General features: G+C 40.1%; 2 protein-coding genes across 2 annotated transcripts; both read right to left on the bottom strand.

The window, feature by feature from the left end:
• Positions 1-1,083: 1,083 nt before the first annotated feature.
• Positions 1,084-2,875, bottom strand: LOC131255816 (pentatricopeptide repeat-containing protein At3g54980, mitochondrial-like). Its single transcript, XM_058256690.1, has one exon. The coding sequence runs from the start codon at positions 2,873-2,875 to the stop codon at positions 2,390-2,392; it is 486 nt and encodes a 161-aa protein (XP_058112673.1). The 3' UTR covers positions 1,084-2,389.
• A 5,256-nt stretch (positions 2,876-8,131) lies between these two features.
• Positions 8,132-10,182, bottom strand: LOC131248763 (pentatricopeptide repeat-containing protein At3g54980, mitochondrial-like). The gene is made up of 2 exons (XM_058249214.1): positions 9,173-10,182; positions 8,132-8,486 (listed from the first exon to the last, which is right to left on the bottom strand). The coding sequence occupies exons 1-2, from the start codon at positions 10,180-10,182 to the stop codon at positions 8,132-8,134; spliced, it is 1,365 nt and encodes a 454-aa protein (XP_058105197.1).
• Between the last annotated feature and the right edge of the window lie 6,472 nt (positions 10,183-16,654).

The raw sequence follows: 16,654 nt of genomic DNA, 5'->3' as shown, positions 1-16,654 counted from the left end.
TTTATGATAGCATAATGGTCTACTCTTTGATGAAAGTGTTGTATCGGGTTGTCTAGTGAATTTTTTAATATAATTATGTCTCTAATGTTTACACATCACAATCAAGCATTAGAACTAGAAATCAGGAAAAAAAAAAACTACTTCTTGAATTTTTTGAAAAAAGGCCCTCGGAGCTTCTATTCACTCAAATTACTTCAATCTGCGGTTTTAATCTTAAAAGTTATTATAAGGGTGGTTAAAATCTGTTGTAAAATAATCTAGGAGACTTTTTGAAATAAGAAAAGTTAAAAAGAAAAAAATAAAAATTTAATAGATAAAAAAAGTGACCATTTTTCGACCATTACGGTTATGCCTCATAACGGCCTTTGCGGCCACCATAACGGTTGATACGGTCTCAAAAAATTAATTGTCTTATTTCACCCCGTATCGCATAACAGTCATGTCCGTTACCTATACGTATCAGCCTTTACGGGCATATCATAACAGCTACGGAATACATTGATCAGTGTTGTATCTTTTCCACAGAAAATTTTCTTTAGTTTGTTCCGTCGTGGTATGAATAGCCGCTAGGACTCTGAACAATGGTAACTAATAAGCTGGGATATTGGAGAAGGCTGATTTTGTAAGTGTAATTCCTCCTCCCAAAGACAAGTACTTACCTTTCCACCTGGTTAGTGTTTATTATTATTATCATGCAATAGAGGATTCCAGAATGACACCACTTCAGCATTGCCTCCAAGCAGCATCCCAGCATAAGTTTAAGTGCATTGGAGTTTAGAGTTTCTGCATCCCATTTAAACAGGAAAACTGCTTACAATCTCTTTGCTTCCCCTTATACCCATCAAGTTACTTTTACCAGGTTGACACGAACACCCGAAATAGCTCCAAGGCACCTCATGATGCCCCTGAGATTTTGACTCTGAATTGCCAAGGCATCAGAAAATTAGAACATTTGGTTTGCAAATTGAAGGTGGGAGACTGAACGTGGTGGGTTCCAACACTGAAACCATGAATTAGACCAATCTTCAATGCCTTATCCATCATCATGATAACTTTCTGCACAGTTGAAAAGAGAAATTGAGATAGAGGATCCCCCCTTCCTGAGATCTCTGGAACTGGAGAAGAAGCCAAGTGGAGATTCATTAAAAGAATAGGAAACTAAGCAAAGGAAATGCTTCTTTAATCAACCTCATCCATAACAGAACCACATTTTTTCAAGAGAGAAAAGTAAAAAATCCCAATCATCATGATCATAGGATTAGGGACCAGTTATTTTACATTCTAATTCTAAACAATGGACTCATGGTTCCACCCACATTCTTAGGTATGCCCGAACTGGCGCCAACCTCCCTTTGTAGGAATCCCCTCTCCATGCATTCTCTTGTGCAGATCAAATGCTGCCTCCATATTGTCTCGATTCCTATACCTAGCAATCCCTCAGAGCCAAACCTACTTCAACCAGTTCTACGAATAGCTTGTGTGCACTGTCCATATTTCCTTTCTTGCAAAACCCATCCATTAGAGCATTGTATGCAACAACATCTAGAGACCCTTGTTTTCCATTTCATTCCGTATCTTCAGAGCAAGATCTATACTCCCATTGATGAAACTCGTGAAGGTAACAACATTTAGGGACATCCCACTTTCAGACATTTGGCAATACATCTACAAGGCCGAGTTCATGGTGCCCTCTTTTATGAAGCTGTCGATGATGCTGTTGTAGGTCATGCAGATGGGAATAAACCCCTCCTTGCAAACTTCTTCAGCATATCGACTGCCTCAGATGTCCAACTCGCTTTACAGAGCCTGTTGATGATAGTGTTGAAGAATGTGAAATATTGGAAGCAATCCTCAGGTCCAACATTTGGTTACATGGATTGAATGCTCAATCGATCTCCCCCTTTTTGAAATACACATCCATCAGAGTAGTGACATTGGGCATGATGCCTTCCTTACACATTCGGGAGACTACAATAGATACCACATCCATATTCCCTTCTTTCAAGTAGCAAGTTATTGTATGAAACAGTACTAAGTACGACTCCTTTCCCATAAATTGCAAGCTTCCCTCATTCTACCCTCATTACACAACCAATATATGAGATCATTATAAGTTTAAAAAAAACATTGGCTACTCAACATTCAACCACCTCGTCGAACAACTTCCACGACTCTTCCCACTTCTTCTTTCCCAACAACCCCCGAATCAACGAATTGAAAGTAAAGGCACTCGGCGAAACCCCCTTAGTTTTCATCTCACCATAAATCTCCAACGCCTTTTCCATATTTCAATTTCTAAAGCAAACTTCAATCAGGACCATAGGTAACATCATTAGAAGCAATCCCACTCCCAACCATCTTCTAGAACATGTCCAAAGCACTATCCAAGTCACTGTAAATGCCCTTCATCAGACTCGTTACGACCACCAAATTCAGAGATGCCACTTCTGATCATCTCATCCTTTAATCTCAACGCCTCTTCCATATTCCCCTGCTTCATACAAACATCAATTACACTCATGTATACAGCCTCAGATGGAACCCAACCCAATTCTCTCATCTTTTTCAGCAATTCACAAGCTCCTTTTGAATTGGGTTTCTTGCAAACTGCCTGAATTGCAGTACTATATGTAACAGCATCGAGTTCAGATCCCTGAGACCTTGCTTCTACGAAATATTCCTCGGCTTCCTCAGGTTTCCCTTCTTTCAAACAAGCATGCATAATCACATTGAGAGTAAAACAATCGCAATCCATCCCTCTATCCCGTATTACCATATACAACTCCCGAGCTTCTGGAATCATATTCAATCGCACCAGTGCAGCCAAGAGGATGTTTCTAGACATAATGCTGGGGAAGACGTCGTTCTTCACCATCGCATACGTTGAATATATAGGGAGTTTTGGAAATGCACCTTCTCGAGACCTTCATCAGGCGGTCGATGAGGACAGTTGGTGTAAGACCCGTATCCTAGTCCGTACTGTTCCGTCAAATCCCGCGATCCTTCCTGTCGAATTTCGGCATCCTGTGACGTATAATCGACGTTGCGATCGACCCTAAGTCGTATGTTGTAGATTTGAGTCGGCTTAATTCAAGACTTGTACCTTTGCGACCGCACCGTCGCCGCAGTTCCAACGCCGCGACTCGTGCACCAATCCGATACCCTGGCAGGAAGATGTGAGCCGGCGTTTATTTCGAAGAAAACGCCGCGCGTTCGCAATCCCAAGAGAATCTCTACAATATGTCAAATCAATCCCATCAATCAATCCCATCCATCACCTCATGTCAAGTACAAGCAACCCATGCTTTCTCTCTCCAAAGTCAACCCTTTCTCACCCTCCCTCTTACACACCCATGCTAGTCAAGTACACATCACCTCACCCATCACTCACATCCATCACTCTCTCTCTTTACATCACATCTCTCTCTCTCTCTCTCATTTCTCAAATCAATTCCAAGCAACCAAAGAGAGAGCTCACGTCCAAGCTTCTCCATGTGAGAGAGTGCATGTGTGTGGCCCACTTTCCCATCCCAAATCCTCCATCCTAGCCCTTCATTTCCCATTTTCCACCGTTGAAGTGAAGCTCAAGGAGATTGGCGTTCCAACGGACCGAGAAGATCAACAGTGGGTGCTTATTAGACTAGATTTTTCATGTTTTATGATGGGCCAAGTGAGGCCTACCGATCAATGGTATGGATCTCACTTTGGACCCTAAGATGTGGCCGATGGCCCATCTTGATCTTCATGATCATTCCATGATGGGGCCATTCTCCATGGACCCCATCATGATGTTTATTTTCTAACTTGAAAAGAGGTCATCTGGACCGTCCATTTGAGTGGAGAAGGGATCTCCACCGTTGATCCTTGATTTGGTAGGCCCACATGTATTGGGACCCACTTGATGTATGTTTTAAATTATGCAAGGGAGGGCCCATAGTGCCGGGGTCCCTCCATCACATGTGTTCCGTCTCCCTCTCTCTCTCTCTCTCTCTCTCCCTCTCTCCTTTTTTTATTGTATGCGATGATATGGCCGTGTGGCCCATTTGAATGGACCCCACCACGAAGCATGTATTGGATCCAAGTCATTGATAGGTGAGGCCCACTGTATGTATGTGTATGTTCCACACCACCCAGCCATGTGATGGCCCACCTAAGCAGGGCCCACCCTAAATATATTTGCATGCCCAAAAACGTCCAGCGTCTGGACGTGGAGTGGGAAAACAAAAAAAAAATATTAGCTTGGTTCTCAAGCCATGGAGAGGGTGGTGCATGTAGGCCCCACCTTGATGTATGGGACTAATCCACACCGTCCATTCCATTTTTCAAATCACTTTAGGCATTGAGCCAAAAGATGAAGCCGATCCAAGCATCTGGTGGGCCATACCTTTCAAAACAGTGGTTTTCACCGTTTAAATTCACTTGAATCTTTTTTTCATGCCAAAAAATATCCAATATTGGACTCTACGGATTTGTTATGGTCTGTAGAGACCAATGGCTGGGGTAGATCTACCTGATGCGGGCCCCACGTATGAAAAACCCTTGAAAAACGGGTTTTCAAAAAAAAAAAAAACAAAAATGCAAGGCAGCGCCTGCTGCGTCAGAAGCAGCAGACCGCTGCTGCGTGTAGCGGGCGGCCAGCAGGGACCCACGGCTCCAGCCGTGGGCCCCACAGTGATGTATATTTGCCATCCAATCCGTCCATTAGGTGGGACCCTGCTTGAAGTGGCCCCCCTCCAAAAATCGACCCAATCTGAAACTCAGTTGGCCCACATCAAAGGAAACAATGGGATTGAACATATACCTTTGAAACCCATTTTGGGTCCACAGAAGTTTTGGATCAATCTGAAAATTGTTTTTACTCTTCGTCCAGGTCTATGTGACCACATGGACAGATTGGATGGTGAACAAACATTACGGTGGGCCCCACATGGGACCCACAATGATGCATATATTTTATTCATACCGTCCACAGGCAGTGGACGGTTGGAGCCCACAGGTGATGTATGTGTTTTAGTCACACCGTCCAGGCAGACGGTGGGACCCCCCTTCATGTGTTTTATTCACACCGTCCCATGACAGTGGGGTCCATCATGATGCATGTGTGGTGTCCAGCCTTCCAACCATCTAGAAAGCTCATTTTTTTTAGCATGAGCTGAAGAATGAATCAGATCCATGGTCCATGATGCATGTGTTACATCCAAGTCATCCAACCAGTTGAAAGCTCATTTTATAGCCTGAGTTCAAAAAAAATGAGATAGATCTAGGAATAGGTGGACCACATTATAGAAAGCAGTGGGTTTGAAGGCCCACCATTAAGACCCTTGGTCTACTAAGCTTGGGACCATATATGATATTGGTCTTTCCTTTTAATTCAGGTATGTGAGGCCTTATAATCAGATTGGATGAGGAATAAATATTAGTGTGGGCCTTAGAAATTTAGTGGTGGAAATCATTACCACCACTTGTATTTGGGTGTGGCCCATTGGATATGCATATGGCCCATACGATGTGGTCCACCTTGATATTTATAAGGCCCATTTGAGGAGGCCCACCTTGATGTATTTGGGGCCTGTTGTTGAGGCCCATCCTGATATATGCAAGGCCCATTGTGATGTTCTCAAAGGCCCATGGGATATGGCCCATTGCAATGTACATAAGGCTCGTTGGTGGGGGCCCATTAATGCGGCCCATTTGATGAATGTAAGGCCCATGTGATATGGCCCATTTGATGTATCTAAGGCCCATGGGTCGAGGCCCAACGGGATGTCCTTAGGGTCCATTGCAATGTGTGATTCCCTATGGTTTGTGTAAATATTTTATGGTGGGTCATGCCTTGGGAGCAATGTTGGTTTGATGTCCACATTATAAGTACAATGTTGGTTAAATGTCCGCATTGTAACTCTCCTTAAGGCCCATTGATAGGCCCATACTTGTTGATAGTTCATAACATGCTTAGTGCACTTTCATGATTCATGCCCATATGCATCATATGTATGCTTGAGATGAGGAATGTTTGATCATAGCATAAGCCGTTGGGCTGAGACATTTACGGGACTCATTATGAGACGGAGTGCCCCACATGATCGCGTGGTACGCGCGGGATTGCTGCATGATTGTACGGTGTGACTCATGCATCTCGCATATGTGTGACTTGATCACTGCATGCCCTAGCGACATCAGGGCCGTGGCTCCACAGACACATCGTGATGGCCAGATGGGACACCAGAAATGCTTGAGTTTAGCACTATGGGCACTTAGGATGTCTTTGGGTGAAAATCTCAGAACCTCCTTGGTACTAGGAGCTGCTTCAATGTCTAGACCGAGTGGAATATGAGCGCCGGTGCCTATACCATGAGGTCGTGTCTCTCACTGTGTCGTGGTCAGTTGGAATGGGGTGTGGCCTTATCCGCCCGAGTGAGGGGGCTATAAGCTAGGCTGAGTATGACCAGCTTGTAAATGGGTGCACTATCGACGAGCCGGTAGGTATTGGCAGACTACTGGTCGGCGGATAGTGTGGTCTCTTCCACTTGCTTGATTGTGCAGGGAGGCAGTAAGTGTGAGGTGTATTAGACCCGGTGATATCCAGAGAGGAATGGACTGATATGTGTACTTGATGAGTCGGCACGCTTGCTTTGCATCTCGCATATGACATTTGGCTACATAGGCCTCGCATCGCATGGCCTCAGTATGGCCGATAACATTCATGCCTTCCATCACATGGCTTTGATATAGCTGATAGCATTCATGGACTTACCGCATATTTCCGCATTACTCTGATATTATACACTTGGCACTCGCCTTACACACACTTTCACCACCCTCTAAGCTTTCTATAAGCTTATGCACGATAGATGCGTGCAGGTGGCGTTAGGTTGCAGCAGCGTTGAGCTTGGAGCGTGCAGCCGAGCTTCTGGAGTTTCTTTTACTATATTGTATTTCCCTTTCATACGCATTGTACTTAAAGTCTTTGATTTAGTGGATATGTGGTGATGTTGTTTTGTGACTTGGTTATGCTTGTAGTTATGCTCCATTACAAAAAAATTCATACTGAAAATCCTCCTTGTAGGATCCCAGGATCGGAATCTGGTATATGAGTGCTGGGATCCGAGAATGGGACAGTACGGATTCGGCGATCGGGAATTTTGTGAGCCCGTTTTCCGAGTTTGGGGCGTGACAGTTGGACTGGGACTGGAGCTGCCTGAAAGCGTTCGTTTTAGAAGCCGGCAAACACAGTTGATTTGCCCCGACTATAGCAGGATCTGGAGCATTGTGCACAGGGAATCGACGCATGGGATGAATCCTCGCTACTGCTCAGCCCAGTGGAAGTATCTCAGTGCGGATTTGGGATCGTGGCGATTGTTGAGAAGAACTTCTATGACATGATCTTGAGTGAGAACAGGGTCTGGGGGACGATGAATTTCTCCTGGAAATACAATTTCCGATGTGGGTGTTTCCGGAATTGCAGTTTCTGACGTGGGATTCTCTGGAAATTCTGTATCTGTAATGGGGGTTTCTGGATATCCTGTTTCTGAAATGGGTTTCCCTGAAAATCCTGATTGTGAGGAGGATTTCAGTTGAAAGTTTGAGTGTTGAGACATTTTCTCGCAAGGGTGCGCAGAATAAGGGTGGACGGTTGAGGTTGAGCAGAGAGGGTAGAGATTTTTGCATGACCGGAGAAGCCATGGTGAGAACGTTGAAGAAGCTGAGAATCGCATTCCGACTCTCTCGGTCTGAAATACTCTACCAAACTTGGTGACGGAGAGGCGAGGGCAGGGGATTTAGGGGTTTAGGAAAGCAGAAAATCTTTGCTACTCTGGCGGAGGGTCATAGATAATACGCATGCACATAGAAATTGCATTCGTGGTGTCCTGCGAAATGCTTCACAGGAAATTCCTGCGCTAGTATGCAAGGTGGGGCCCACTGTGATGTTTGAGAAAAGTAAAAAATCCCAATCATCATGATCATAGGATTAGGGACCAGTTATTTTACATTCTAATTCTAAACAATGGACTCATGGTTCCACCCACATTCTTAGGTATGCCCGCACTGGCCCCAACCTCCCTTTGTAGGAATCCCCTCTCCACACATTCTCTTGTGCAGATCAAATGCTGCCTCCATATTGTCTCGATTCCTATACCCAGCAATCCCTCAGAGCTAAACCTACTTCAACCAGTTCTACGAATAACTTGTGTGCACTATCCATATTTCCTTTCTTGCAAAACCCATCCATTAGAGCATTATATACAACAACATCTAGAGACCCTTGTTTTCCAATTTCATTCCGTATCTTCAGAGCAAGATCTATACTCCCATTGATGAAACTCATGAAAGTAACAACATTTAGGGACACCCCACTTTCAGACACTTGGTGATACATTGACAAGGCTGAGTTCATGGTGCCCTCTTTTATGAAGCTGTCAATGATGCCGTTGTAAGTCATGTAGATGGGTATAAATCCCTCCTTGCAAACTTCTTCAGCATACTGACTGCCTCAGATGTCCAACCAGCATTACAGAGCCTGTTGATGATAGTGTTGAAGAACGTGAAATATTAGGAGCAATCCTCAGGTCCAACATTTGGTTACATGGATTGAATGCTCAATCGAACTCCCCCCTTTTGAAATACACATCCATCAGAGTAGTGACATTGGGCATGATACCTTCCTTGCACATTCGGGAGAATACGATAGATACCACATCCAAATTCCCTTCTTCAAGTATCAAGTTATTGTATGAAACAGTACTAAGTACCACTCCTTTCCCATAAATCACAAGCTTCCCTTTCTCATAAAGTATCTAGTTATTGTATGAAACGGTACTAAGTACCACTCCTTTCCCATAAATCGCAAGCTTCCCTCACTCTACCCTCATTACACAACCAATATATGAGATCATTATAAGTAAAAAACATTGGCTACTCAACATTCAACCACATCGTCAAACAACTTCCACAACTCTCCCCACTTCTTTCCCAACAACCCCCAAATCAACGAATTGAAAGTAAAGACACTCGGGGAAACCCCCATAGTTTTCATCTGCCCATAAATCTACAACGCCTTTTCCATATTTCAATTTCTAAAGCAAACTTCAATCAGGACCATAGGTAACATCATTAGAAGCAATCCCACTCCCAACCATCTTCCAGAACATGTCCAAAGCACTATCCAAGTCACTGTAAATGCCCTTCATCAGACTCGTTATGACCACCAAATTCAGAGATGCCACTTCTGATCATCTCATCCTTTAATCTCAACGCCTCTTCCATATTCCCCTGCTTCATACAAACATCGATTACTCTCATGTATATACCCTCAGATGGAACCCAACCCAATTCTCTCATCTTTTTCAGCAATTCACAAGCTCCTTTTGAATTGGGTTTCTTGCAAACTGCCTGAATTGCAGTACTATATGTAACAGCATCGAGTTCGGATCCCTGAGACCTTGCTTCTAAGAAATATTCCTCGGCTTCCTCAGGTTTCCCTTCTTTCAAACAAGCATGCATAATCACATTGAGAGTAAAACAATTACAATCCATCCCTCTATCCCGTATTACCGTATACAACTCCCGAGCTTCTGGAATCATATTCAATCGCACCAGTGCAGCCAAGAGGATGTTTCTAGACATAATGCTGGGGAAGACGTCGTTCTTCACCATCGCATTAAAACTCTCAATGGCCTCTTCAATCCGCTCATTCCAAACATAACTATTCAATATTACTTGGAATATATAGGGAGTTTTGGAAATGCACCTTCTCGAGACCTCCATCAGGCGGTCGATGAGGACAGTTGGACTGGGACTAGAGCTGCCTGAAAGCTTTCGTTTCAGAAGCCAACAAACACAGTTGATTTTCCCCGACTGTAGCAGGATCTGGAGCATTGTGCACAGGGAATCGACGCATGGGATGAATCCTCGCTGCTGCTCAGCCCAGTGGAAGTATCTCAGTGCGGATTTGGGATCGTGGCGATTGTTGAGAAGAACCTCTATGACATGATCTTGAGTGAGAACAGGGTCTGGGGGACGATGAATTTCTCCTGGAAATACAATTTCCGATGTGGGTGTTTCTGGAATTGCAGTTTCTGACATGGGATTCTCTGGAAATTCTGTATCTGTAATGGGGGTTTCTGGAAATCCTGTTTCTGAAATGGGTTTCTCTGAAAATCCTGATTGTGAGGAGGATTTCATTTGGAAGTTTTGAGTGTTGAGAGATTTTCTCGCAAGGGTGCGCAGAATAAGGGTGGACGGTTGAGGTTGAGCAGAGAGGGTTGAGATTTTTGCGTAAGCGGAGAAGCCATGGTGAGAACGCTGAAGAAGCTGAGAATCTCATTCCGACTTTCTCGGTCTAAAATACCCTACCAAACTTTAGTGACGGAGAGGCGAAGGCAGGGGATTTAGGGGTTTAAGAAAGCACAAAATCTTTGCTACTCTGGCGGAGGGTCACAGATAATACGCATGCACATGGAAATTGCATTCGTGGTGTCCTGCGAAACGCTTCACAGGAAATTCCTGCGCTAGTATGCAAGGTGGGGCCCACTGTGATGTTTGTGAGAATTCACCGCTCATCCTTTTTTCGAGCTCATTTTAGGACACTGCACTAAAAATGAGTCTAGAACTCAAGTGTGCCACACGTAGCGAAAATTGGGGAGAGAAATTACTACCATTGAAACTTTCTTATGCTCCACCGTAATATTTATCTTCCATCCAAACCGTTTACATGACCATTCCCATTAGGATGAAGTCTACATACAAAAACTTAGCCTAATTCTTACTTTTCCCTTAACTGAATTCTTACCTTTCCCTTCCGTGTGACTTACTCTAATTTTAAATTTGCCTCATTTGGTATGTAATGTCCTAAAATGAGTTCCAAAAACTGATGATGGAGATGAATTTATCATAAACATCATAGTAAAACCCACCTTTAGTGGGTCACCATAAATTTTTTTTTTTAATCCATCCGATTTGTCTATTTTACGAGCTCATTTTAAAACATTCTACCAAAAAAAAAGAAGAGCTAAATCCAAGACTCATGTGAGCGACGTAAGATGAAATAGTGGAGATTGAACGACGACCACCATTGAAACATTCATATAGCTATAAAAGTTTTGTATTAGGCTTTTATTTATTTATTTATTTTTGTTTTCAATTTTTCCCACCGAGAATTATATTATAAAGGGTTTGAATGGCATATAAACATCAGTGGAGAGCCCATGAAAGTTTCAACGGTGGAGATTATTTCCCAAGTTTTCCTCTGGTGTGCCCCAATTGAGTCTTGGATCATTCTCATTTGTTATCATATGTTGTAAAATGAGTTCTCGAAACGGATTGATAGGGTGGATTCTCACAAACATTACAGTGGGCCCCCACTAACTTCCCAGCCCAGGAAGTTCCTGCAAGAGGCTTTAACAGAAAATCCGCCTCCACCGTTGAGATTTATCGTCAATAAAAAAAATAAAAAATGGAGAATCATTATACCCATTCGGAAGCACAGAATACATGCAGTAAAGTGTGGTAAATAAGTAATAATGTATAATGCATTATGATGTGTGTTTCATCACGCCCCAAGAAGTTTTCAATGGCCGTTCTTCAATCTTATGTTTTTTTTTTTTTTTTTTGGTGTGGTCCACTTAAATTATGATCTACCTCATCCTTGGGCTTATGCCTTCAAATGATATGAAAAAAATAAATGAAAAGTGTGGATATAACATATACACCACAATAGCCCCACTTATTATAACATTGAGTTTTGCTCCATGAAATAAGATTCAGCTCTAAAATAAACAGTGTGTTAGTCGTAATTGCTTGTTTACATACATTTACAGTTAACCAAATAATTTATTAAATTTTTAGCTTGCTCAGTTCATCAAATAAGATAATAGAAGTCATAGATGAGTAGCATATTATATTATTGCATTTGAATTTTTGTTAAATTAATTTTCCATCAAGCTCAAGATTATACAATTCAAATGCAATTCAATAAGCCATGACTGATTTAATTAACACATATTCAACCATCACACAACTTTGATGAGTCAGATTTCAAAGATGTCGATGGATCACATTGTGGGCCCAACCACTAACATGAATGTCAATAAAGAGAGATAAGGATGCTGAAAGTGTTTGGGTGGACCCCACTTAGAGATTGGCTCATACCTGAAGTCCTCGTGATGTTTGGATGTGGATTTCTTGCAAAAGGCCTTTTGAATGAAGTTCTTGCGCTGGGATGCTAGATGGGGCTCAGCACGATATTTGTGAGAAATCCACACTGTTCATCTATTTTTCTGAATCATTTTGGCACAACAAACTAAAAATCAGGTGGAACCAAAACTAAAGCCGAAATCCACACTGTTCATCTATTTTTCTGAATCATTTTGGCACACAAACTAAAAATCAGGTAGAACCAAAACTAAAGGCAGTTATACATAAGGAAAACTAGGGAAAGAGTTTACTACCATTGAAAGCTTCCTGGATCCACCTTAATGTTTATATGTCATCAAAACCATTTATAACGTTGTTCCGTTATTCCCATGGGGATGAAGTGAAAACACAAAAAACTTTGCCTAATATGAAACTTTTATAGCCATACAAATGTTTCAACGTTGTTAACTAAATCCGCACTGTTTCCTTTCTTATGGATGCCTTTACTTTTGGATCCACCTAATTTTTTTTCTTTGTTCTAAAATGATCTTGCAAGAAGAGATAGACAAAGTGGATTTCTAAATAAACATTATGGTGGGCCCCACCTAACTTCATGTTAAAGGCTTTAGCAGTAGATCCGCGCCCATAATCCAATAAAGGTTTTGTTGTTTACTTTCATTTGATTAGTTGTGTTATACCTTATTTTTAACCATTCATAAAATAGCCAATGAGGAAATGACACGTGTCATTGTACGGAAATAGATAGCGTGTAAAAGATTTTTAGAGATATTTAGAGTGTTTTTCATGAAAGCAATACTGGCGTTGAGCTAAATAGTATACATCATCTAATTACGAGGAGTCATGGCTGAAAAGTCTAAGAGGTGGAAAGTAGTCGAACGGAAAAGAATGGTCAAAGGGACACATATCAAGAATAAACAAAAAGACGTGGAAGACTAAACATGGCAACAATTTAGTTGCCATAACTATTGAAATAATGAGAGAACTGTCCGGAGGGCACAAAAGAAATATATAAATAACAAAAAGTTCATCAAAGAAAATTGTCTCATACCAATCAACTAAACAATCCAAATTTATCTTTTTCTTTTCTTATCATATCTTATCTTTATCCTAAAAGTAACAGTAGTCATTAGTCATAATCTAGTAGCACTAATATTTAGCTGTAATATAAGTCTATGCTGAGTTAGACTGTTCTCAGTATCAGTACAATCACTTTATCTTTTAGAAAGACATTTTATTGTTGCTCCTTGAGATCGATCGTAAGTATTTCCTTTTTATTTGACTCTTTCTATTTAAAAAAGTTATTTCGTTTAAAAGGCAAGGTGTAACCTATATTCGGAAGAAGAACCCCACCCTCCGACAATCATCATCTTATAACCATATTGTGAGTGGTTAAATAGGCAATCGATCTTCTTAGGTCTCGGTCATATATGCTCATGTTTAATATATTTTTCTATCTTAACGCTTGCCGTCAAGTTGTTTGGTTTAAATCGAGCAACATAATCGATTTTGGCATGCCCGCACAAGTTACACGTGATCGAACCAAACTAAACGCCTATAATTTTTCTAACAATTCATGAAATAGCCAGTGAGAAAATGACACGCGTCATTATATGGAAATAGATAGCGTGCAAAAGATTTTTAAAGATATTTGAAGTATTTTTCATGGAAGCATAGCTGTCACTGAGTTAGATAGTATACATCGTCGGATGACGAGGAGGCATGGCCGAGAAGTCCAAGAGGTGGAAAGTGGTCAAACGGAAAAGAATGGTCAAATGGACACATGTCAAGAAGAGACAAAATGACATGGAAAACTAAAAATGACTACGATTCAGTTGTCATAACCGTTAGAATAAATAGAGAATTGTCTGGAGGGCACAAAAGAAATCTATAAATAGCAGAAGTTCAACAAAACAAATTGTATCATACCAATCAACTAAACAATCCAATTTTATCTTTTTATTTTCTTATTATATCTTAGCTCTATCCTAAGAGTAACAGTAGTCATTAGTCATAATCCAGTAGCATTAATATTTAACTGTAATATAAGTCTGTGCTGAGTTGGACTGTTCCCGATATCAATATAATCACTTTATCTTTTAGAAAGACATTTTATTGTTGTTCTCTAAGATCGACCGAAAGTATTTCCTTTTTGTTTGAGTGTTTCTATTTAAAAAAGTTATTTTGTACGAAAGGAAAGGTGAAACCCATCAGAGGAAGAACCCCACCCTCCGACAATCACCTAATCATCTTACAACCATATTGTGAGTGGCTGAATAAGCGATCGATCTTCTTAGGTCTCGGTCATATACACTCATGTTTAATATATTTTTCTATTTTGACACTTGCTATCAATTTTTTTGGTTTGAATTGAACCATATAATCAATTTTGACATACCCGCACAAGTTACACGTGATCGAATCAAACTGAACGCCAACAATTTTTCTAACAATTCATGAAATAGCCAATGAGAAAATGACATGTGTCATTGTATGTATATAAATAGCGTGTAAAAGATTTTTAGATATATTTGAAATGCTTTTTATAGAAGCATAGTTGGCGCCAAGCTAGATAGTATACATCATCTGATAGTATACATGGCAACAATTCAGTTGCCATAACCATTGGAATAAAAAGAGAACTGTCTGAAGGGCACAAAAGAAATCTATAAATAGCAAAAAGTACTTCAGTAGCAAATTATCTCATATCAATCAACTAAATAATTTAAATTTATCTTTTTCTTTTCTTATCATATCTTAGCTCTATCATAAAAGTAGTAGTAGTCATTAGTCATAATCTAGTAGAACAAATATTTAGTTGTAATATAAGTTTATGTTGATGTAGACTGTTTCCGGTATCAATACAATCACTTTATCTTTTAGAAAGGCATTTTATTGTTACTCACTGAGATCGACCGTAAGTATTTTCTTTTTATTTGACTATTTTTATTTAAAAAAATTATTTCGTTTAAAAGGCAAGGTGTAACTCATATTCGGAGGAAGAACCCCACCCTCCGACAATCACCTGATCATCTTACAACCATATTATGAGTGGTAGAATAAACAATCGATCTTCTTAGGTCTCGGTCATATACGCTCATGTTTAATGTATTTTTCTATTTTGACACTTGCTGTCAAGTTGTTTGGTTTAAATCGAACCATATAATCGATTTTGGTATAGCCGCATAAGTTACACGTGATCGAACCAAACTGAACGCCAACAATTTTTCTAACAATTCATGAAATAGCCAATGAGGAAATGACATGTGTCATTGTACGTATATAGATAGCGTGTAAAAGATTTTTAGATATATTTGGAGTGCTTTTCATGGAAGCATAGTTGGCGCCAAGTTAGATATTATACATCATCTAATAGTATACATGTCAACAATTCAGTTGTCATAACCGTTGGAATAAAAAAGAGAACTGTCCGGAGGACACAAAAGAAATCTATAAATAGAAAGAAGTTTAGCAAATCAAATTGTCTCATACCAATCAATTAAACAATCCTAATTTATGTTTTTCTTTTCTTATTATATCTTAGCTCTATCCTAAAAGTAGCAGTAGTCATTAGTCATAATCTAGTAGCACTAATATTTAGCTGTAATATAAATCTATATTGATCTAGACTGTTTCCGGTATCAATACAATCACTTTATCTTTTAGAAAGGCATTTTATTGTTGCTCCCTGATATCGATCGTAAGTAGTTTCTTTTTATTTAACTGTTTCTATTTTAAAAAGTTATTTCGTTTAAAAGGTAAGGTGTAACTCATGTTCGAAGGAAAAATCCCACCCTCCGATAATCACATGATCATCTTACAACCATATTATGAGTGGCTGAATAGGCAATTGATCTTCTTAGGTCTCGGTCATATAAACTCATGTTTAATGTATTTTTCTATCTTAGCACTTATTGTCAAGTTGTTTGGTTTAAATCGAATCATATAATCGATTTTGGCATATCCGCACAAGTTACACGCAATCGAACTAAACTGAACACCAACAATTTTTTTAACAATTCATAAAATAGCCAATGAAGAAATAACATATGTCATTATACGTATATAGATAGCGTGTAAAATATTTTTAGATATAATTGAAGTACTTTTCATGGAAGCATAATCGGTGCCAAGCTAGATAGTATACATTATCTGATAGTGTACATGACAACAATTCAATTGTCATAACCGTTGGAATAAAGACAGAACTATCAGGAAGGCACAAAAGATATCTATAAATAACAAGAAGTTTAGTAAAATAAATTGTCTCATACCAATCAACTAAACAATCCAAAATTATCTTTTTCTGTTCTTATCACATCTTAATTCTATCCTAAAAATAGCAGTAGTCATTAGTCACAATCTAGTAGTACTAATATTTACATGTAATATAAGTCTATATTGATCTGGACTGTTCACGGTATCAATACAGTCACTTTATCTTTTACAAATGCATTTTATTGTTGCTCACTGAGATCGACCGTAAGTATTTTATTTTTATTTG

Source organism: Magnolia sinica, chromosome 1 (assembly GCF_029962835.1).
Source record: "Magnolia sinica isolate HGM2019 chromosome 1, MsV1, whole genome shotgun sequence".
Classification (NCBI taxonomy): Eukaryota; Viridiplantae; Streptophyta; class Magnoliopsida; order Magnoliales; family Magnoliaceae; genus Magnolia; species Magnolia sinica.
Note: the sequence above shows the minus strand (reverse complement) of the source record. Positions and strands in the feature narration are given on the sequence as shown.